The following is a 24,647-nucleotide window of genomic DNA, read 5'->3' as shown; positions in this document are numbered from 1 at the left end:
TCACGAGTAACACCCCTAGCAAAACAAACATTGACTAGACTAGAATTATGTGCAGCGGTGCTAGGAGCTGAGCTAGCAGAAAGAATCAAAAAGGATCTACGGATAAGGATAGATGAAGTCCAATATTGGACGGACTCTACAATAGTGTTAGCATGGATAAACGCAACAGCGTCATCATTTCATACGTTCGTGGCAAACCGAAATGCTCGGATTCATGAGCTATCAAATCCGGAGCAATGGGGGCACGTAGCATCAGAAGACAACCCAGCAGACCTTGCGTCAAGAGGATGTTCAGCAACACAGCTTAAACAAAAGGAGTTGTGGTTTAATGGTCCACCATTTCTGACAACAAACCAAGTCTGGAAGCAACAGACTAAGCATATGCTGCACACGAAGGAGCCAGAACAACGGACCATAACCAATCACGCCCTGAGTCTAATCAAAATCGAGGATTGGACCACGGAAATCAGTCACCACGGGTCATTTGACACGCTGGTAGGAATAGCAGCCTGGATGTTGCGTTTTGAAAACAACTGTCGACCAGGCAAGCAGAGAGAAACAGGATCAATAACTCCGGAACAACGAGCAAAGGCATTACAACGAATAGTGCGACAGAGACAAGGAATATCATTCCAGCCCACTATAACTCAGTTACAGAAAACCGGGTGAGTGGCAGTATCAGATCCTTATCGGTCATTAGACCCGTTTCTGGACAATACCAAGGTACTACGAGTAGGAGGACGACTCCAGAATTCAAGTCTAGCATTCGATGAAAAACATCCTATGTTGCTGCCAGCAGGTCATGAAGTAACACGGCTCATATTTGAGAACAAGCATCGGCAGCTTAAGCATTGTGGCCCTCAGGCACTGTTGGCAAACACGCGACAACAATTTTGAACGATTAAGGGAAAACAGCTCGCATTGACGACAGTACGACGCTGCATCACCTGCTGTCGAGCTCGGCCAAGGTTGCTAAATCAAATCATGAGTCCGCTACCGACCGATCGGGTACAAATTGCCAGACCGTTTAATATTAGTGGGGTGGATTACTGCGGACCATTTTTTGTGCATTACAAAATCCGAGGAAAGAAACCCCGTAAGGTCTATTTAGCCATTTTTTGTTGTTTCACCACCAAGGCAGTACATTTAGAAGTGGTGTCGGATCTAACCACTCAAGCGTTCTTGGCTGCACTAAAAAGATTTAATGGAAGGAGAGGAGTAGCAAGAAGCATCTATTGTGACAACGCCACGAATTTTGTCGGAGCGAAGAACGAGTTGCGAGAGTTAAAAACCACGATATACTCGGATGAGGCTCGAGAGACGATTACTATCCATTTTATTCCGGAGGCGGCAGTGAAATCTGCAAAACATTTGTTGATCCGCACGGTGTCAACGGCAGATTTGACATATGAAGAATTAGAAACAGTGATCATCGACATAGAGGCAATATTCAACTCACGGCCTCTTACTCCTATTTCTTCCAGCCCACGCGATCTGTCTGCATTGACTCCCGGACACTTCTTGATCGGAGGACCAATAACCGCATCTCCCGACATTCATAACAAGGAGGTACGATCGGGTCTAGTGTCAAGATGGAAACAAGTAGACAAGGTCAGACAGGATTTCTGGAAAAGATTGAGCAACGAGTACCTGCAGGAACTACAAAACCGGTCAAAATGGACAAGAAAGCAAAAGACGGTTGCCGTAGGAGACCTAGTGGTAATAAAGGAAGACAATATGCCACCATTACAGTGGCCGCTTGGGAGAATACTGACGGTACACGCAGGAAAGGACGGTGCAGTCCGAGTCGTCAGCATCCTGACTTCAGCAGGAGAATGCACGAGAGCGATTTATCGGCTTGCGGTGCTACCAATAGACACTCAAAGGGCACCCGAAGAAGTGGAAAAGGGTGTCAGAAGATCCCCAAGGTTATGTTCCAATTCATAGTACTGCTGGCCGCTGCCAACATCACCCAAGCCTTCCCAATAATGGCTGAACTTCCCGTAAAAGTAGGTCCATTACCTAATAATACGGGAACATATGTAGAGTTAAGGAATAGAATAGCTCTGATGTCAGCAGAATGGACGATCTTATCATATTTTGATCTACGGCTGTTAGCGCAGGAAATCACTGCATTTAAGCAAAATATTGAAGAATTATCAACCTGGTGCCTTCGAGGCGGGTCATGTCCAACAATAATATCGAACAAGAGGCCAGCGAGCTATATGATGGTCAACAGCTATTCAATTATCATCGACAACGGAGAGGAGCCCTGAATCTGGTAGGAAATCTCGCCAACGGTCTATTTAGAGTTTTAGACTCTCAATATGCGCAAAATATGGAAGAGAATCCAAGCCAAGGAATTGCACAACACACATTTACTCAAGAATCAGACGTCGATCTTAGATAGCACAATAAACGTGATGAGAACGAGTACTGATGAGTACTGACACATGGAAACACACGTCACAGACCTCGAAAACACCATACGAACTGGGAACATAGCGCAGGTGTCATCAGAGCTAACATTAATAGCAGGGCATATCAAGAGGACACAGACGGCAGTTATCAACATTATGACCGGATTACAAAGGGGCATAGTCAGCCCAGCTTTAATCTCCGTAAGTCAGCTACAAAAGGAGCTTATAAACATACAGGCCCATCTCCCGAAGGGGAGGCGGCTACCTGTTACGCATGAAACGTTGCATGATATCTATCAGGTGATGGTATCAGAAGTTTAGGAATTGGACAATACTCTTCCATACTAAAATACCATTAGTAGACGTGTATCAACTAACGCCAATTCCAGTAGACACCCACAATCATATACTCGCAACGGAGACAGAAACCAAATATCTTGCGATTAGTGATCATCGGGATCGACATTTCGCACTAACGGTAGAGGAGCTGAACCAATGCACGAAGATGTCAAAAGGACCAATGCTGTGCAATATAAAACAAACAACGTTGGGCCCCGAGCACGAGCTGTTCCAATGCGCCCTAGCAGCCGTTCAATCTGAACAAAAATCCAGCTGCAAACCCGAAAGGATCAACACGATAAGCATATGGTACCCTCTTGATACTCCAAATTCTTGAATTTTTGCAACAACACAAGAAATAACATTAACCTACGTGTGCGGGGATGAACGAGGAAAAATACAAGTGCATAGTAATGGCATCCTGACAATGAATGCGGACTGCATTGCAAGAAGCCCAGTGGTTACACTACAGGGACACCCAGCGTTAAGATCGACAATAGAGGAAAAACCAGCGACAATTATTACACATTCGTTCAAGAGTCCAATACAGGAGAGACATCAGTACACGACCATACGTAGCAATACAACAAGTAACCTAAATCATCTGCAGGGAGAAGTCCATCAACTTCAGGAGCAGCTAGACAGAGGGGATTCGGAGGCAACTACGAATACGCAGGTGAACTACGTTAAACCAATCTCCATTACAGCAGGGCTCGTAATATTGCTGTTGCTAGCAGCAATTGGTTTACTCATCAGAAAAGGTAAACAAACATGAATATGCCAACAAGAGAACGTCGCGGAACAAAGCGTCACTTCCCCAATACCTATGAGTCGGGTGAAAACGCTGACGACCACAGAATAATAAAAAACACAATTCATTAGGATGTAAGAATATATTTAGTCATCAAGTAAATCAAAAAAAAAAGGGGAGGTCACTACTCATGACCCGAATCACTAGTGGAGTCGTAATACATCTCCAAAGGATCGGCGTCAGGCACTGGAGGACCACGCAAAGTAACGGCAAGCACAGCCAATCGAACAACAGCAAAACGATTGTTAGGAAGAAGGATGAAGGAGCCGTCGTGGACCGTCACAGTCCGATTGGGAGGATAACGTAGACCATCTATAATAGAGCCACATGAGGTACGGATCGAGACCGTACGGCGTTTACGACGTACATAGAATCCTGGGATATTATCCAGTAAGGACCAACAAGAATACGAGTATAACGCATCGAACCATCAAGTTCCAAAACGACTTCGCAATGATCGTTAAGCAGCATTGCAACAAACTGAGACCCAACACACGGAACTCCGAGTTTTATAGATGATTAACGAGACCTCAGCAAAAAAATATATAGACGTATTTAATGGTGGAATAAGCAATTTATTAAGTATTAAAAACTGACAAAGGCAGATCCAATATCGCATTCAACACCGGAATCTGAGTCATCATACCAGGATGACACGTCAGCACGCAGAACAGGACTATCGCTACGGTGCAAAGCCAGGACAGCACGCCGAAAAACCAGGACGGACCCGTCGTCCAATAAGAGAATGGATTCAGGATGAATTTGAACAGCACGATCAGCTGGATACCGTAGGTCACGCCAAACAAAACCAATCGGACTACGTATCCACAGTTGGATTCCTCGACGAAAAATTCTAGGACCATTTGGATAAAGAAGGTGCAGTCCTTGTGGAAGACGAGTAGACTCCTCCTCACTTGCTAACTGAAACACAAGATCCGTATACAGAACGAGCAACATGTCGACAACTGACAAACATTGACCACTCTCCGCTTTTTATTGACGAACCCGTCAATGGGGGGGGAAATGTTCGTAACCAAAGTACTCAGCTCGGTCTGGCAAGGTTGCGCAGCACGGGTCAAACGCACGCAACCCCCAACACGACGGAGTTGTAAGTTGTCAGCAAGCAGTACAGACGACCAATGCAACTTATACGGAACAGCGACCAGGCGCACAGTAGCAGCACAATATAGTGCCGACGCTGCAGTATGGGTCAAGCAGCAAGCAGCATACTGCTGACATTGCAGCGTAGACAACAAGCTAAAATAGGTCAACACGCTGCAGCTCCAACTCGATGCTAACATAGCAGATAATGCATGCCCAAATCTTCCGGGTCATGATAGTATTTAAGCGCTAACCAACAGCTCAATAAAGTCACAAATCTAAATACTCTCAAATCATATTACTTCTCTCACGTAAAGACTCTTGTCAACTCACCCTAACACAGCTCATCGATCGCCTGTGGTCCGACACCATACTACCCTAGCTATCTGTGTCGCGACGCGAATCGTCCTGTGCTCTCTAGTGTCCCCGTGCTAGCGACAGGTGTGTCATTATCCTCCTTGTCCCGCGGCGTGACCTCAACACACTGTTGATCCCCGGTTACACGAGTATCCGGTACCTCTACTCACACAGTCCATATCGCCTGTGGTCCGGCACCGTGATACCCATAATCATCCGTGTCGCGAAGCGATCCAACTGCAATAAACAGCGTCCCCGTGCCAGCGACGAGCGTCTATACCCCTCCTCGTCCCGCGGAGTGAACCGACCTTATCCATCGAACTTAGGCAAGAACAAGCCATTTTTAATAGTTTTTTTCATTTAAAAACAAAAAGCTATTTATAAAACCAAAAATCAAAAGAATCACAAAAGTATAAGAGCGCTTAGAGACTGCGAGAGCGAGAGAGCGCGACAGAGTGGCTGTCGACTGAGCGTGGCTTGCGAAACACAAACAAAATATACACGACAACAGTTTAAACGACAAGAAACGGGAGAGAGATTACAAGAAAGTTATGAAAAGCAACAACAAAAACAAATGCACCGCAGAGTACAGAAGGTACAATAACAAAATGCACAGGCTAAAAACAGAGTTAGGTTTTGTTAAAATTGGTTGTAAATCAAAAATTGTAATTTGATATTATAATGTTAAAGACAAATTTAAATTAAAAAATAATATACCAAATTTTTTTATTATTTATTTTATTTTCATATACGTTGTATGAGCAATTTACAGTTTGTACAAAATACTTACAGAATTTCTTATTTACACATTATTTAAGATATTTACATTGGGTCATTTTTTTACTTATGTATACTTATTTACTAAAATTTCTAAATTGTGATTAACTTATAATTATAGTTTTTATACAATCGTATAAGATTCCAGTTCGGCATCCACCACATAAGCTCGAAAGTTTTCGCTGAAATTTGAAACCTTAATTAATTGACTAATAACAGAAAATTTGTGAAAGACTTTCAAGAATAAGCAAAATTCTATGAAAAGCAATGAGAATCACCTGCATCTGTCTATACATACACATATCCGTAACAAAGTTCAGATTGATGATTTAAAGGTTGAACGATTTAATTTTCCATATGCTAGGGAAGTATCATCTTTTAAGATCGGTGTTCCCTGTGCTCATTTTGCAACTATGTGCTCAGCCAATTTTTGGCCTGTTGGCATTTTTGTTAAAGAGTACGAAGCTAAAAAAAAGAAAATTCGTTCAAAAGAAGTTGGAAATCCCTTTAAAGAGCCATCCACATCTACATCCTCATCTATCTCAAAAAACTAGATTCTTTTCTTCAGCTTTATTATCAGAATACAAGAGGTTTACAAAGTAAGTTGACCAAATTGTATACTGATAGTTTTTCCTTGTCTTCCCATGTTATTGTTTTTACTGAAACCTGGTTAAAACCGGAAGTTCTAAGTTCCGAAGTTTTTCCAAGTAAGTACACAACTTACAGGCTTGATCGTCCGTCCCGACGTGGAGGTGGAGTTTTAATTGTAGTTGACTCAGAATTAACGTCTGAAGTAATAACGTCCGACGAAATAAATGACATTGAATTTCTGTGTATAAAACTATCCCTTCCGGGTATTTCTATATACATAACATGTTCATATATTCCGCCATCATCGGAATTCCCGACATATGCGAATCATCTGTCCGCTATCCAGTTTATTTCAAGTAAACTATCAGATAGGGATCAGTTAATAGTTTTAGGTGACTTTAATATACCTAGGGCGACATGGTCCACCGTCGAAACCTCAAATATATTGTTACCTTCAACGCAGCATGACGGTTTGCTTGATATTTCATTGTCTCAAGTAAATCATGTATTAAATTTCTTAGGACGATTACTGGATCTATGCTTTGTTTCCAGTCCAGATTGTGTCTGCATAGCTAGAACCTCTGCAATTACTTTACCAGAAGACCCTTATCACCCAACGCTAGAGCTGACTATTGACACGGGTACAAAAGTGTATGAAGTATCTGAAAAAATAGCTAAACGCATCCCCTGCTTTCGTAAAGCGAACTTTGCTTTCATTAATAGCCTTATAGCTTGCTCGGATTGGTCCAATCTGTACTTAAGTACTAATATAAATGAAGCGGTTAATATATTTTATAACATATTAAATGAAGTTTTTGATACATGCGTTCCTACGTATTATCCTAAAATTTCAAACCAACCTCCGTGGTTTAACAAAGAGCTGGCACGACTTAAAAATGTAAAGTCTAGACTCTACAAAAAGTTTAGAGCTGCAGGTTCACAAGCTGCCTTTTCCCGATACTTAAGTGCTCGGTCCGATTTCACCGTGCTTAACGCTCAGTGTTATAAAAACTATTTAGCTCGTTGCAAGACCCAGTTTACACTGGATCCAAAACAGTTTTATAATTTTGTTAATACAAAGCGTAAATCTTCTAGTTACCCATCATCACTTAAATTTGAAAATTCGGCTGCTAGCACTGATCAAGCCATAGCCGATCTTTTTGCACAGTTTTTTCAAACCACCTATTCAACATCAAGTCCTCCAGATCAGTCTTACCCATATGTCATTCCTAAATCAAACTTTATTTGTTGTCCTGTTATAAGTAAAAGCTCACTTCTTTTAGAATTGCAAAGGGTCAAACCAGTCTACTCTCCGGGTCCTGACGGAGTCCCTGGATGTGTGCTTAGGTATTGCGCTGAGACTTTGTGTAGACCATTGCACAAACTGTTTACTTTGTCTTTAGAAACATCCGATTTCCCACACAGATGGAAGGAATCGTTTGTTATCCCGCTTCATAAAAAAGGGAGTAAATTGAACGCATGTAATTACAGAGGTATTTCAAAGCTATCAGCTATACCGAAGCTCTTTGAGAACATTATTACGCCTCATTTACAACACAGTTGTAGGTCCCTTATTTCCTCTTGTCAACACGGATTTATAAAACGTAGGTCAACGACAACCAACCTTTTGGAGTTTACTTCATTTGTTATAGGAGGTTTTAGAAAGAATCGTCAGACTGATGTGGTCTACACTGATTTTAGTAAGGCGTTTGATTCTGTAAGTCACCCGATTTTAGTCCGGAAATTGGACCTTTTAGGGTTTTCAGGTGATCTTCTTAGGTGGATTTTAAGTTATTTGAATGATAGGACTCAAAGGGTCATTTTTAAAAACTCTTTGTCATCCCTAATCCGAGTTACTTCCGGTGTACCACAAGGAAGTCATCTTGGTCCGCTCCTGTTTACATTATTTATAAATGACCTTCCATTAGTCTTAACGAAGTCACGGGTTCTTATGTACGCAGATGACGTTAAGTTGTGCCTGCAATATAATGACCCCGCACAAAGTTTAGCTTTACAATCGGATCTAAATGCATTTCAAACATGGTGCATGGATAATGAATTGAATTTAAATGGTTCTAAGTGTAAACTAATGACCTTTTTTCGTGTCAGCCACCACTACTCAACGTATACTTTGAGTGGTTGTGCGTTAGATAGGATAACGCATGCTGACGACCTTGGAGTCTACATGGATCCTAGACTTAAATTTTCCGATCACATTACTACTATGGTAAATAAAGCCAGGGGCGTGCTTGCATTTATCAAAAGGTGGTCGAAGGAATTCGATGATCCCTATGTCACAAAGACCTTGTTCATTTCATTAGTCCGACCAATTCTTGAGTACTGCGCTCCGGTTTGGAGTCCCCAATATGGGGTGCATATAGACCGGATTGAGTCTGTGCAAAAAAACTTCTTAATATTTGCCTTACGGAGACTTAACTGGGATACAAGCCTAATACTACCATCCTACTCTAGTAGACTACTTCTAATTAACTTACCATCGTTAGCTAACCGTAGAACTATGCTTGGTATTACGTTTATTAGAAATCTTATTCATGGTGATGTAGAGAGTCCCGAGTTACTGGGTCGCCTGCATTTTAATGTGCCAAATAGATTCACTAGAAACTATATTCCTTTAGTATTAAATCACTGTATCTCTAATTACGCAATGCATGAACCTTTTAGAGTACTTTGCAATGATTATAAAAGACTATATCATCTAATATCTACTACTGACTCACTTCCTATCTTTAAATCAATAATACTATCCTCCCTAGTAACTAATTAGTTTTACTTGATGTATTTTGTCTATTCGTATTGACCTGTATTTTTAATTGTCTATTGTTACATTGTCTTTTTCTTTGTCCGCGATTATGTTTACTCGCCCAAAACGGTGATGGGCTCCGCGCGTAACAAGCTTTGCTTGGTGTCGTAGGGCCACTTGTTTGTACTGACCATAGTGCATCAACGTCCAAGATTATGTACATGAGAAGCGACTTTGCAGGGCGGCGTAGAAAAAATAATTAATAGACATGTACATACATCTAAACATAAATGTAAGCGCATTTTAAAATATTTTTATGTTTAAATGCAATTATGATTATTGTTAGATGTACATACTTATTAATTTTGTTTTCACGCTGAAACAGCCTCTACACATACACTCGCTTACGCATACGTATGTATGTACATACATAGCTGCACGTGCTTTTGTTGTCGTAGGGCAGTTATATAAAAAAACCCACTAAGAAAATCGCACACGATTTTAGTTTTTTCCGCTTATTATGTTACTATGTTATTATAGCACTTTAGAAATTCACACATTATATATGAAGTTTACTCACCTTTTCTTTGCTCTGCGCACTTTGGGAAACACTGACAATGTACGTCTTACCGGCTTCACGATAAAACTCAAGTGTCAAAAAATCCACTAAAACGTATGTAAGGGCAAGCGAGACAACATGATCGAAGTAGGCCAATTCGAATTTCGAATATATCTTTTTCGCTTCCACTCACGTGATTGATGTCGCCATATTGCTATATCCTCTCTTTTTCGATGTCCAAGAATTTTGGAAAAGAGAGTTTGTGGGCGTAAGAGTGGGCGTGGCACATTGCCAAAACAAACTTGCGCTGCGTAAGAAGCTCAGGAATCTGCCTAGCTCTAGATCTCAGCGTTCATCCGGACGGACAGACAGGCGGACAGACGGACATGGCTAGGTCGACGCGGCTAGTGATCCTGATCAAGAATATATATACTTTATGGGGTCGGAAACGCTTCCTTCTGCCTGTTACATACTTTCCGACGAATCTAGTATACCCTTTTACTCTACGAGTAACGGGTATAAAAATACAATTTGCCCTGTTTAAGTGAGTAGGATAGCTAGAATTAGACCAAGAAACAGAACTATAAGTAGATTGGAAGAACTCAGCAAATAAATCCGCAATTTCGGGATCCATAGATGCCCCAATTGAGTTTAATCGTACTGATGATGGCAATGCTGAAGACTTTCGCTTAGCATTGACAAAGTTATAAAGCTGCCTCGGACCCTTTGAAAATTCAAATTTACATCGGTTCAAATACATGGAATAGCAATTACTGTTAAGCACATTAAAATTAGTACGACCTACCACATATCTTGAAAAATCGGATGGCCTACCAGACTTTTTGTACTTTTTATACAACTTTGTTTTATGGTTTCTAAGACTTTGCAACTTATTGGTAAACCAAGGAGGCCTGTCTAACTTAGGAGGAAAACTTTCAGGATCACACAAATACTCTGCCAACAAGTCCAGTACATTTCGAATGTATGACTATGTTGCAGAGACGACAATAAATAAAAATGTCATTGGGTGACGATCCAAACTGACAATCTTTTTTGAAACAAAAAAAGGCATTTTTTATAGTTTTTTTCATTAAAAAAAAAAAGTTATTTATAAAACCAAAAATCCCAAGAATCACAAAAGTATAAGAGCGCGTAGAGACTGCGAGAGCGAGAGAGCGCGACAGAGTGGCTGTCGACTGAGCGTGGCTTGCGAAACGCAAACAAAATATACACGACAACAGTTTAAACGACAAGAAACGGGAGAGAGATTACAAGAAAGTTATGGGAAGCAACAACAAAAGCTATTGAAACAAATGCACCACAGAGTACAGAAGTTACAACAACAAAATGCACGGGCTAAGAACAGAGTTAGGTTTTGTTAAAATTGATTGTAAATCAAAAATTGTAATTTGATATTATAATGTTAAAGACAAATTTAAATTAAAAAATAATATACCAAATTTTTTTATTATTTATTTTATTTTCATTTACGTTGTATGAGCAATTTACAGTTTGGACAAAATACTTACAGAATTTCTTATTTACACATTATTTAAGATATTTACATTGGTTCATTTTTTTTACTTATGTATACTTATTTACTAAAATTTCTAAATTGTGATTAACTTATAATTATAGTTTTTATACAATCGTATAAGATTCCAGTTCGGCATCCACCACATAAGCTTGAAAGTGTTCGCTGAAATTTGAAACCTTAATTAATTGAGTAATAACAGAAAATTTGTGAAAGACTTTCAAGAATAAGCAGCTTAATGGAGATATGCAAGCAGCAAAGCGAGATTAAAATACGCCACCTACCGGCGGTAGACAGACTTAAGCGTTATGGGCGTTAGGGCTTAAAACAGTGGCTCCTACAGTTTTGATGCTAGAATAAAAATTTTAACAGAAGTGTATTGGTCTCGTCAATACCTATCGATTGATCTAAAAAAAATTGGCCACGCCCACTCTAACGCCCATAAACCGCCCACAAACTTCAAAAAATCGTAAATATGAACGTGGATATCTCGGAAACTATCAAAGATAGAGAATTGGGATTTCAGATTTAGATTCCGTAGCCTTATGCACAGCGCAAGTTTGTTACGCGAATATGCCACGCCCACTCTAAAGCCCACAAACCGCGAAAACCTGTGACGCCCACAATTTTTATGCTAGATTAAAAATGTTAACTGAAATGTATTGGTCTCGAAAATACCTATCGATTGGTCAAAAAAATTTGCCACGCCCTTCTAACGGCCATAACGCTTAAATCTGTATACCGCCGGTAGGTGGCGCATTTTAATATCGCTTCGCTACGTGCATATCTCTATTTAACTGAGTAACGGGTATCTGATAGTCGAGGTACTCGACTATAGCGTTCTTCCTTGTTTTTTCTGTGTGGGAACGGCGTCGTGGTCGGAATATGGCCCTGGCCCAAACATCTCCTCATACGTCGGTGGCGGCGTCTCTAACCTGAACGGTGGGATCGCTTCCGAGAGGTTGTTTTTCTTGTCCAGGAGCCCTACGGGCGGGCGGTCTCGAGTCTCCGTCCGCGGAGCTTACCTCGACGACCTCCTCTTCGGATATGTCCTCTGTGTCAAGTCTCCGTTGTCCTGACGTGGCGGAGTCAGCGGATCCCTCGGCGGACGCGGACGGTTCGCCTCAATGCGGGCATCCCCGAATCGGAGTCTGATTGGGACTTCTTTGTCCTCCAGTAGTGCCCCCATCATATCTTCAAGATGTATTCCTCCCCTAACGGGGGGTGGAGCTGTTCGCTCCTCTCCGTAGGTGGGATCTGCGCGGTTCCTTTCCCCGGCGTATCTTCGGAGTACAGAGCCTGCACAAGGAAACCCGGTCTGAATCCCGTGCTGTCCGACACGCTGCTGTTTGCGGCCAGCGAGATCTCCGGGAGTAGGTAATTCTAGGTAAACTGCGGTGCTTCTCCAAGATATTGTGCTATCATCGCGTGGCGTGTTGGGTGCGGTGTGTTGCAACTCCATTCCCAGAGATTTGCAAAACGCTTGGAATGCTCGGCTCGTGAATTATGTTCCGTTATCGCAGACGAAGGTCCTCGGGATCCCGAAACGGCTGAGAATACGAGGTACGGGACTGTGGCCCAGCGTAGGGGACGCGTTCTAACCACTTTCTAAAAGAGTCGAGAAACACGAGAAGCACACTGTTTCCTAGCTTGGAATGTGGTAAAAGGCCGACAAAGTCGGCGCACAGTTCGTGGAACGGCTCGTCGACGTGCCGCATAAACATCTTTCCGGCCGGCTTATCCTGATTCTCCTTAAACTTCTGGCAACTAGAACATCGTCGTACGTACTGGGCCACTTCTCGGAACAATCCCGGCCAAAAGTACTGTCGGGCCACCCGCGTGCTTGTCTTGCAGACGCCTAGGTGCCCAGAAGTAGGATGATCGTAGCACTCCTCCAGCACTCTCCGGCAGTATTGCGTTTCCAAGCATAGTTTCCAGGGCGTGTATTCTCCCTCTTTCGGGCGTATGCCAATGCGCCTGTAGAGTTGTCCGTTCTCCTCTCGAAAATCTGGAAACTTGGCAGGCTCCTGCCGAATTCGTCATAGCATTTTGCTTATTCATTTGCACTAGTTGCCATGTACCTGCGCTTGCTGAATCGTTGCCAGAGGCTGGCGTGACAAGGCGTCGGCGACCAGTAGTAGAGTAGTTGCGCTCTGCGTTGTTCAGCCGCTTTTGTCCGTTGATGGATTGGGTAAGACTGCTCCTATACCATATTTTCTCGCGTCGGTTTGCAGCACGAACTTCGCTTCGAAGTCTGGGCATGCTAAGATCGGGTCCTCGGTCAACAAATCCATAGAAAAGCCTGCTCTTGCTTCTCTGTTCACTCCCATTTCCGCTCTTTCTTGAGTAGAGATGTCATTGGCTCCACTACGTCAGCAAAGTACGGAAAGAAGCGACGATACCAGGAAGCTATCCCAATGCATCGGCGGAGCTCCCTTACGTTCGTCGGCGGTGTCAGATTCCGGATGACTGCGACCTTATCAGGGTCGGTTTGGCCTAGGTACTGGTATTTCTCCCTATTCAGACGCAGTGTTGCTTCCGTGAGTCGCCGCAAAATCTCACGTAAATTTCGGACATACTCCTTCAGTGTGGCTCCGATCACGATGATGTCGTCCAAGTATGCGAAAGCATGCGGTTCCATGTCCGGGCCGATGACGGTATCCAGGGCTCACTGAAAAGTTTCCGGGGCCGAGTGCAGGCCCAAAGGCATGACCTTCCAGTAAAATAAACCCCGGCCTGGAACTGTGATCGCGGTGTACTCACGACTGGTTGCGCAACTGGGATCTGCCAGTACCCATTCTTAAGGTACAGCGTTGGTATATCAGGATATATCGGGCATTGCGAAGCCGCTCCAATACGAGGTAGACTCTCGGCAGCGGGTAGACATCCGGTACCGAGTTCTCGTTTAATTGTCTATGACTATCGGCGCACTGTGGGGGCCTTTCGACAGCTCCAAACGCCCGTCGCGGAGCAGCTTATCTACCTGCTTGTCGATGACCGCTCGCATGGCAAGATTTCTCGGGTGGTACCTCCGTTTGATCGGTCGGTCGGTTCGCATAACGATACTATGCTCGGCGATGTGGGATACTCCTGTGAGGGTTTCGAATCGGGATAATTTCCGCTCGAGGAACTCCTTATCCATGGTACCGGGTAGTTCTCGCCGTGGTCATCGGAGCTTTTCTCATTAACCGTGCCGTATTCGGCGCTGGCTCCTCCGCACAGTGGAGCGCTCGTGGTCGTTGATGGTTCCGGATAACTTGGGTCCTAAAACCGAACTCTCTTTGCTGCGCGGCGAAAGGGGTTTCGCTGGACGGCTGATGCGTTAGGAGCGGGCAACGCTCTGGCCCAGGTCGGGGTTGCTCCTAGCTCTGCGCCGGTGATCGGAGCAGACTGGTTCCCGCGATTGGGACGCGGGAACCTGCTGTGTAGTCTATGCTATGTCTAAGTGCGGCTCGTGGATTTTTACTGATCCGGCTTTGTTGGGGGGCCGCAGGGTAAGGGCCTGGCCTCCACATTGACGCGTTGCTCCACTGCTGCACAAGAAATCCATGCCGAGGTCATCTAGTACATCCGGTATAATTAGGATGGAAATGATGACCCGTGCTTCTCCTAGCTATAACGCTTCCCTCAGGGCTTGCGTTAGTTCCCTACCGGATCCATCGGTTAGTTTTACTTCTGAGCGAACGGCGCGAAGATTTTTCCCGTTGTCTAAATCCCATGCCAGGCGTTCGCTTACAAAGCTGCGCGAGGCCACTGTATCCAATGAAGCGCTGAGGGAGCGCCCTTCGACCGTGACGTATGTGCAAATACGGCCCTTATCCTGTTAGAATGGGTTTGTTATTGTCTCTGTGGGGTCGGTGGGTTCCTCGGGTAACTCCCGGATACTCGGGGCTCTTGTCCGTTTTCCGACTCTTGGTTCCGGCAGCAGTCGATGGTCCGCAGATCGCGTCGGCCGCAGTCCGAGCAGAAGATGACTCTGGAATTCCGGCATTTCGTAGCGTAGGGACCAGCCTGTCCGCAGTTTCGACAGGCGGTCCTGATATCGATCGCTTCTCCCAAGGATCAGGGTCCGTGACCCTGGCTCCGTGCAGCGTTCTGTTAAACGGCGCCGTTAAGTTTATTCTGCGGGCGAGGCATCTGCGGCTCGGCTGGCAGTGCATAATAGGATTCACTCGGGCTGGCGATCGGATGCGTTCTCGGCGTCTTGCCCCCCTTAAGCTTCGGGCGACCTCAAAGTTGACCACCAAGTGGGGGGAGCTCGGTCAACGTCCAAAAGTCTTGGCGGCGTGTGAACATCTGGTACTCCGGAAGCATGTTCTCGTACATTCGCTCCAATTCTTGCTCTGGGGAGAACACGGCGCGGCTCATCTGAAGGATAAGATCGGACCTCCGTCCAGGCTCCTCCCTGGAGTCCACTGGTGCAAATCCATATCTCGGCTCTGCCGATCAAGAGTGCGACAATGGCGTGGGGCAAATATTTCAGTTCGATCCGGTAAGTATCTTCCCGTTTCTTCATGTGTTCAACGAGGCTGAGCGGATCCGTGTGCCGTCGAAGGACAATCCCCATTTGGTCATTTTGTCGACCAACATGGAGCACACGGCAGAGTCAAACTGCGATGTTGTGCTGCTTGGGAACCCTGATGTCCCGCGTGGACCTGGTGCTGGCAACGTGTTTCGTGGCACCGTTAGAGTGTGGCTCGTGGCCTGTGTAGTCGTGTATGTAGGGGCCGTGCCGGCGTTTCTAAATGGGGAGTTTCCGTACATAAGTTCCATTTCTCTGAGCCGGGTCTGGATCGCGTCGGGGAGCCTAGGTTGCCGTAGACCGTAGAGCCGGGCGCGTTGCTCTTCAACCGTACCGGTGCGCTCGAGACTAAACTCGAGTAGGATGGCGTCGAGTTCGTGCTTCCTCCGATAGGATATCCAGGTAAGATCCATGTTACCGTTGGGAGCGAAGACTCACAGCGTGGGTGTCTGCGGTGCGGGTGTCTTCGTAGTCGCGGAGGGTACCAACGGGGTGTGTAAAGGCAACACGTGTCAAAGGGGGAAAATTGCAGCACGTGGCAAGGGTGGCCTATCGCTCGCGGCGCGCCCAGGGGCACGAGTATCGTTGTTGTTCGCGAAGGAAGATCGAGAGGCGATTTCTAGGAGCGTTGGTTATTGGCGGAGGTGTATCCTAAGAGCGCTGCGTTCTGGAAAGCTCCTGGGAGCGATGAGTTGAATGCCTTGTAGCGATGTAGCAGGTCCTCGTGTATCCTCGTGCATTATATACTCACTTGTGGGTTTATTAGAATGCCGTGGCAGTAATCCCTTCAGTGCGGAACACGTCACGGTAAATAAGTTCGGAGGGACCGAGACACACCTGTATCCTCGAAGTGATCCTTGATGCGTGTGTCTTGTTGATATGCTGAAACGTATTTCTGTAGTAGGTTTTATGCTCACTCTTGTAGCGATGGGAATCGAATGATCTCGATGCGTGGGGACGACGGTTTATATGCTTGAACTCGGCTGGCATCAGGCATCCTACTTGGCAAGATAAGCCAAGTGTGCGACAGGGATAGGAAACTGTTTTTTTTTTTTATTTTCTTTCCGTCGTGGGCTTTTGTCGTCGGGCCTAGCATAACTTCGTGACAGGTTCGTGTTTGGGTTCGTGTCGGTTCGGGTTCGTGTGCTCCGTATTATCCTCGTCGGGTCCGACTGTACCTCGCGGCTGCAATTTTGTTTTGTCTGAAGCTATGCGTGGGAGCAAGGACGGCAAGGACCGACCCTGTCGTGAATATGTTTTCGAGCTTCGGGCGACCAATCGTTGGCAACTTAGTTGCCAGCCTCTCTCACCTGCTTTCTGTGTGACTTATTCTGATTTGTTACTGCCTTCCATGGGTCTCCTTTTCTAAGCTTATCCCAAATCGTACCTACTACTACATACTATTAGTATTTACACCTACATTTGATGTCTACAACCTATGAGTCACAGATGCGTAGGCTTGTGTTCTCAGAGCTAGGCGTAGAAGTAGGCAGTCTGATTGGTCGTCAGATAGTTTTGACAGGTATCGGTGAAAATCAGGTGCTAACATTTGGAAGCTTCATTACAAAGTTACAAATTGTTATCAATGGAACTGATAAGTCGGTCAAGTTTCATGTCATACCAGATGACGATATGAGGTTTGAAGCAATCTTAGGGCAAACAATCTTAAACAGCGTTGACATGTTGGTAACCAAGTCTGGCAGTTGGCCGTTGGCCACTATGACCAAATTCATTTTTACTTTTTCTGGGGAAGATAATTAATAGAATACATGGCGACCGTGACAGTTATGTCACAGCCGGAGACAAACAAAGTTGAAAAAAAGTGCAACAAAAACTGAAGGAAATGATTATCATACAGATTGTATACAACCAACAAAAATAAGTGCAACAAAAACTGAAGGAAATGATTATCATACAGATTGTGTACAACCAACAAAAATAAGTGCAACAAAAGCTGAAGAAAATGATAATGATACATATTATTTTTCAGTTCAAAGTATTCAGAAAATACCAACGTCAGAATCAGACGATGTGCATTATCAGCACGAAAGACTCTAAGACAGTTTCGGCAGTAGATTTAAAGCATTTGAGTCAGAAAGTAGCTTCTGAAGTAGATAGTTACAAGCCAGAAAGAAATCTCACTTCCCCAGTTGAGATAAAGATATTGTTGACAAAAAATTGTCGATGATCAGGTTCAAGAATGGCTAGAGGAAGGGATTATATAGCATAGTAAATCCGAGTTTGCTCCGCCAGTGGTGCTTGTAGATAAGAAGAACGGGAAGAAGTGCTTGCGTTGCGATTATCGAAAGTTAAATAATCCGAGAAACCCTCCCAACAGCTCAAATGGATTGTGTGATCGAAAAGCTGCAAGGTGGACAAGTTTTTACAACTCTAGATGTGACTAATGGTTTTTTTCACGTCCCTGTTTCGCCAGAATGTAAAAAGTATACAACGTTCATAACTCAGAGTAGTCAGTATGAGTTCCTGTTTGTACCCTTCGGTATAACAAACTCCCGAGCAGTGTTTTCCAGGTTTATCATGACAGTAATGCGTGATTCGATAAAGAACGAGGATGCGGTTGTATACATGGACGATGTTGTCATTTCGAGCATGGATCTGGATGAGGGCGTGCAGAAATTGAAGCGAGTTTTGCAAGTGGCACAAGGAAATGGGTTGCGTATAAATTGTAGTAAATGTCAGGTGCTGAGCCGCAAAGTTAAGTTCTTAGGCTATGTCGTTGATAACGGTACTATCAAGCCAGGTAATAAGAAAACTCAAGCAGATGCTGATTTTCCGATTCCGTGCGACAAGAAAGGAGTACTAAGATTCTTAGGATTGACGTCGTATTTTCGTTTGTGGAATGATATGCCGTAATTGCAAAACCGTTGTCCGACATGTTGTATAATGAAATAAAATTGGAGTTTCAGGACTAGAAGTTACCAACATTTGAAAAGCTTAAAGATGCGTTGATCAGTGGACCAGTTCTGAAACTCTATAATCATTCACTTGACACAGAGCATCATACCGACGCATCCAAGTACTGATTTGGAGTCGTTTTGTTTTAACGAGATCCCGGTGATATCTTGTGGCATCCAGTTTAATACATGAGCCGTAACCAAGCCATGCGTGGAAAAGTATCGTTTCTATGAACTGGAAGTACTTTTACTTTTTGGAGCCTTGGTAAAGTGGCAAGTGTACGTTCTCGGGAAGAAGTTTAAAATTATTACGGACTGTAACTCTTTTATCATGACCATGAAGAGAAAAGAGATTCCGATCAGAGTATCTAAATGGGCGATGTATTTACAAGATTCCGATTACGAAATAGAACACAGGTCAGGTTCGAAGATGAGACATGTCCATGCGTTGAATAGGGTGTCATTTTATACTTTGACTTAAAGTTTCTTTCATCGTTGGAGGTAAGCACAGCTCTTAGATGATTGGACGAAGGTGTTCAAAAGTGTCGTTGAGACCAAATGCTATGAAGACTACTACAAAGTGTAAGAAGTTCTGTTCAAGGTACGTTATAAAGAAATACTAGTGGTTCCTTCACTCATGGAAACCGAAATTATCCAGAATAGCCACAAGTAAGGACACTTCTCGTCCAAGAAAACTCAGGATTTGACTGAGAAGTCGTATTACATTCCGAAGCTAAAAGAGAAAGTAGCGCAAGTGGTTGGTAGCTGCGTAGAGTGCATTCTTGTGCCGGTAAGCAAAAGGGGCTCCTTACATCGACAGGCAAAGGAGACAAGCCGCTCCTCACATACCATGTCGATCATGTTGGTCCGATGGTGTTAACCACATTTTCGTGATTGTAGATGCCTTTTCCAAGCACGTGTGGTTGTATCCTACACGAAGCACAGCGGTTGAAGAAGTTGTGACTTTCTTGGAACGCCAGGCTGTTTGCTTCGGAAATCCTAACAGGAGAGTATCAGATCGTGGAGCTGTATTCACATCCCAGCTGTTCAAGGAGTACTGCGATAGGGAGAAGACCATTTTCTGATTGCAACAGGCGTACCAAGGGGAAAAGGACAAGTAGAACGCATGCCTAAAATAGTTGTTCCAGTGCTCTCCAAAATACGCCTTGAAAGTCCAGGGAGCATGTAGATACAACAGATCATAAATAACACGGGCCAAGGAGTACCAACGCTTCTCCGTTCAAACTGCTAACAGAATTAGATATGCGTATCTCAGGAGATGTCCAGCTCATGTCATTGATACAGGATTGTTTGATCTCGGATTTAGATGATGAACGCGACAAGCTGAGAAAATAAGCAAGGGAGAACATTTAGAGTGTCCAAGCGGAAAACAAGAAAGCTTTTGATGCAAAAAGAAAGGTAGAAAAGAAATTCCAGCTCAATGAGTTGGTAGCAATTAGACGCACCCAGTATGGTTCTGGGTTGAAATTGAAACGAAAGTACTTAGGGCCGTATAAAGTAGTCAGAGTAGGAAATCATGGAAGATACGAAGTTAAAAGGGTACGTATATTTTGTAAAACCTAAGTTAATAAGGCATATCATCATACTATTTAAAGTCAGCGTTATCTTTTCTAAAAGAAGGACCCTGCATAAACAATATTGGCCTATGATTTTGTTCCACTATTGCACCTATTGCGTAACTTAAAGCATCGAAAGTCAGTTGGAATTCTTTTCCGAAATCTGATTAGGCAAGGGTTACATCCCTGGAATCGAGAGTATTTTTAAGTTTCGCTTATCTGCCCAAGTTAATAGTATTTCTGCTTGACTAGGTCTTTGATACACGGTCTTCTTCTCATTTTAAGAGGATGATTAAGGGTTTCGCTATTCTTGCATATTCGCCTGTCTTGGTGCGCTGCGGAACGCTACGGCCCCAGCTTGGTTTGTATAAACTTGGTTATACGGCTAAAATTGATTAGTCTGAGTGACTGGAGTTTTTCCAATCGCGGGTGTTACCTGCATATGATTTGGATTGTGCTATAGAATTTAAGGAGTAGCAAATAGTCCGTAGAAATCTTGGGTGATTCATGGATCGCCATAGTATCTTTACATGCTGATTCACAATAAACTCCCTTAGGGGACGTTTCTGGTGTCCATTAGCTCCCAGTATGATAATTTATGCTCTTTTTGAAAGTGTCAGCAGCTTGCTCTGACAAACGGTCGGCTTGCCGGTCACGCTTAGATCGCATACAGCTAAGTAAGTTTCAGTTCAGCATTGAAATTAATAAAAAGCACTTGGCTCATATACTTAGCTCCGGCCACTGCCGTAAATTTGTTATATTACTTACTTGCGATTATTGAGCTTAAGGCCAGGTGCATAGGAGAATAGTTACCCTCTCAACATAATCATCTAAAGGTACACACTGTTCCACAGTTAAGAAAGTAGCGGACTTCGGAAATTCGTCCCTCTCATCACCCGGAGTACGGACCACAGCCACGTCACCGAGTCACCACGGATCAGAGACACGTCCCCGAGACACCATACGGGAACCATTCGATAGTCGATATCCACCTGTTTATATGTGGGTTATTGGATGAAGGTTTAGTAAGGTTTGCGCGTTTGTCTGCTATATCTTTAGTCGTTTTAGTTAGGATATATGAGCAATGGCATTACTCAGAGATCGGGAGCTTGTTATTTTGAGAGTTTAATTAAAGTGTAATGTGGCGTTTTCCTTAATTATTAAGGTTTTGACTTATATTATGCCTTTGTCAGAAGTTTGCAACGCAGTGATGGAGACGTTTTCGACCCCAAATCTAGCCATGTCATTCTGTCCGTCTGTTTCTACGCAAACAAGTCTCTCAGTTTTAAAGCTATCGCGCTGAAACTTTTCCAGATTGGACAACTAAATCTTATAGCTCCCATACGAATAATAGGGAATTTTTTTTTTAATTATGCCTTTGGTGTATTTTACCATATAACCCACGCTTGCAAATAACATTTTTTAATTAACTCTGAACTTCGAATTTAATTTTATCAAAATCGGACGACTATATCATAAAGGTGAAATAGGAATGAACGGAAAATTGGTGAGAAAATAATACGAAACAAATTATAGCTTCGGTGTTTTTTGACATATTATCTTATACTATTGGAGATAACACTTTTTGTATTTTTAAGAATTTCGAATTAAATTTAATAATTATAACTGCAAGGGTATAAAAACTTCGGCTTGCCGAAGTTAATTTCTTTTCTTGTTATACCCGTTACTCGTAGAGTAAAAGGGTATTCTAGATTCGTCGGAAAGTATGTAACAGGCAGAAGGAAGCGTTTCCGATTCCATAAAGTATATATATTCTTGATCAGGATCACTTGCCGAGTCGATCTAGCCATGTCCGTCTGTCCGTATGAACGCTGAGATCTCGTTAACTCTACAAGCTAAAATACTCTGTTAGGCATGCAGGTTCCTGAGATTCCTGCGCAGCGCAAGTTTGCTTCAGCAGAGTGCCACGCCCACTCTAACGCCCACAAGCCGCCCACAAAACTGTGGCTCCTACAGTTTTGATGCTAGAATAAAAGTCTTAACTGAACGTAATACATATGAACGTAGATATCTCGGAAACTATCAAAGATAGAGAATTAAGATCACAAACTTAGATTCCGGATCCTTTTGCGTAGCGCAAGTTTGTTACGCCAATATGGCACGCCCACTCTAACGCCCGCAAACTGTCCAAACCTGTGGCGCCTACAATTTTCATGCTAGATAAAAAATTTTAACTGAAATGTATTGGTCTCGTCAATACCTATCGATTGATCAACGCCCACTCTAACGTCCATAACGCTTAAATCTGTCTACCGCCGGTAGGTGGCGCATTTTAATCTCGCTTTGCTGCTTGAATAACTCAATTTCCCTTTGGTTCCTTTAGCTGAGCAACGGGTATCTGATAGTCGAGGTACCGACTGTAGCGTTCTTCCTTGTTTTTATATAAAGTTTTTGCTTTTGAACGACTTTTTGGTAGGTTGAGTACTAGGCCTAAGATGTTTTTAATACAGTTGTTTAGATATATTTCAATATGGGTTATAATACTGAAATGAATTTGTAAAATGAAAAAAGACAATGAATTCTATTAAATTTTAAGGACTGCTTTCTAGTCGTCAATTCAACTAAAAAAATGTTTTAAGCCTAGAAATCCTATGTGAGAAGAGAAACTTACATTACTGATTATCAGAATTTTCTCTGTATATATATTAAGTCGAATGTATGTCAACGTAATGAAAGCGATACCTGTCTGGAATATATTGCCACCCAAACTTAAATCCCTTTGCTTGTGAACGGAAGCAGCCCGCTCGGTTCTTCGGTGTCGAATCATCATTTATTTATGTACAAGTGTAAACTTTTACACTTCTGCGAAGCATTGGGTGTCTAACGCAATTTGATTTTTGGTAGGTCATTTGGATTGTATAAACACTCTACATTGCTTCAGCATAAAGGAGAGAAGGGTATAGGAATCTATGCGCGGTAGAGTCTTGAGTACTTTGTTACCCTCACGCTAATTCATTTTTCAAGTGTCATTCATAAATTACCTATGCCGGCGATTGATGAGCTTATAATCACGCTACTGGCCGCCATATAAAAGGATTGTGCTGCCAAGACAATAATTCAATAATTTAAGTTCGAGTGCAATCACGATGGAGCTGCAAAGAATCTTTCCGGCCCTGTTTACGCAATCGGAGGACTCCCCAGTTCGCTCGCGGGACGCGACCCTGTACCTGCTGCGCTGCATCTTCCTGATGGGCGTACGCAAGCCCCCTGCAAAATTCTTCGTGGCCTACGTCCTTTGGTCCATTGCCCTGAATTTCTGTTCCACATTTTACCAACCCATCGGATTTCTCACGGGCTACATCAGCCATTTGTCGGAGTTCTCGCCGGGAGAGTTTCTTACTTCGCTCCAGGTGGCGTTTAACGCGTGGTCCTGCTCCACCAAGGTGTTGATTGTGTGGGCACTGGTCAAACGCTTTGACGAGGCTAATGCCATCCTCGACGAGATGGATAAACGTCTCACAGAGCCCGGCGAGCGACTACAGGTTCACCGCGCTGTCTCCCTTAGCAACCGGATATTTTTTTTTTTCATGGCAGTGTACATGGTTTACGCCACGAATACGTTCCTTTCAGCTATCTTTATTGGAAGGCCTCCTTACCAAAATTACTATCCGTTCCTGGACTGGCGATCCAGCAGATTGCACCTCGCCCTACAGGCCGGCCTGGAGTACTTCGCCATGGCTGGTGCCTGTTTTCAAGATGTTTGTGTGGATTGCTACCCCGTTAACTTCGTCCTCGTGCTTCGGGCACATATGTCTATCTTTGCGGAGCGTCTCCGGCGTCTTGGCACAGATCCTTCGGAGAGCACGGAGCAGCGATTCGAGCGATTAGTGGAATGCATACATGACCACAAGGCCATACTGCGGTAAGTGACCTCGAACTTTTTATAATACTAGTTTACAACATAAGAATCATAAAATGCTCCCAAGCTGTTGATAGCAAATTCTCTAAATGTTAAATTTCAACTTTAAATTTAAACTTTTTCCCTGGAAGCGTTTCCGACCCCATAAAGCATTTATATTTTTGATCACTCCCTGCAGTTCTGCAGTAGGGACGCGGTGACATGGCTCAAGGCAAAAAGCTTTTTTGTTTTTTTTTTGTGCCTTAAACGCTGCGCCGCTGTTGACGTCAGCAGAGAAGTTGGCGCAGCGTAGAAGACTGCCTACGAAAATAATCGTGAAGCAAAGAGAGGCAGATATTCGGAGCTTCCCTCTCTTTCTTTGTCTTATAATCTGCCTGCACTCGGCGCTCTCAGAGACAAATTTTGGCCAATCCGTTACTTCTTTTGCGCTCTGCGTTATATTCGGCTAGCAACTAATGTTTCGGCGGAAAAATTTTCGTGGCGCAGCGACATGTGAATGCCCT

At 43.6% G+C, this 24,647-nt stretch overlaps 1 protein-coding gene across 1 annotated transcript in view; it reads left to right on the top strand.

Moving 5' to 3' along the window:
- The first annotated feature begins 23,354 nt into the window (after positions 1-23,354).
- The window catches only part of Or42a (Odorant receptor 42a), a 260,948-nt gene continuing 259,655 nt past the window's right edge, over positions 23,355-24,647 (top strand). The window contains exon 1 of the mRNA XM_070998161.1: positions 23,355-24,147. Coding sequence (XP_070854262.1) covers positions 23,372-24,147 — 776 coding nt within the window. The 5' untranslated portion in view covers positions 23,355-23,371. The remainder of the gene's footprint in view (positions 24,148-24,647) is intronic.

Source organism: Drosophila suzukii, assembly GCF_043229965.1.
Source record: "Drosophila suzukii chromosome 2 unlocalized genomic scaffold, CBGP_Dsuzu_IsoJpt1.0 scf_2c, whole genome shotgun sequence".
NCBI lineage: Eukaryota > Metazoa > Arthropoda > Insecta > Diptera > Drosophilidae > Drosophila > Drosophila suzukii.
This window is presented reverse-complemented; position numbering and strand designations above follow the sequence as displayed.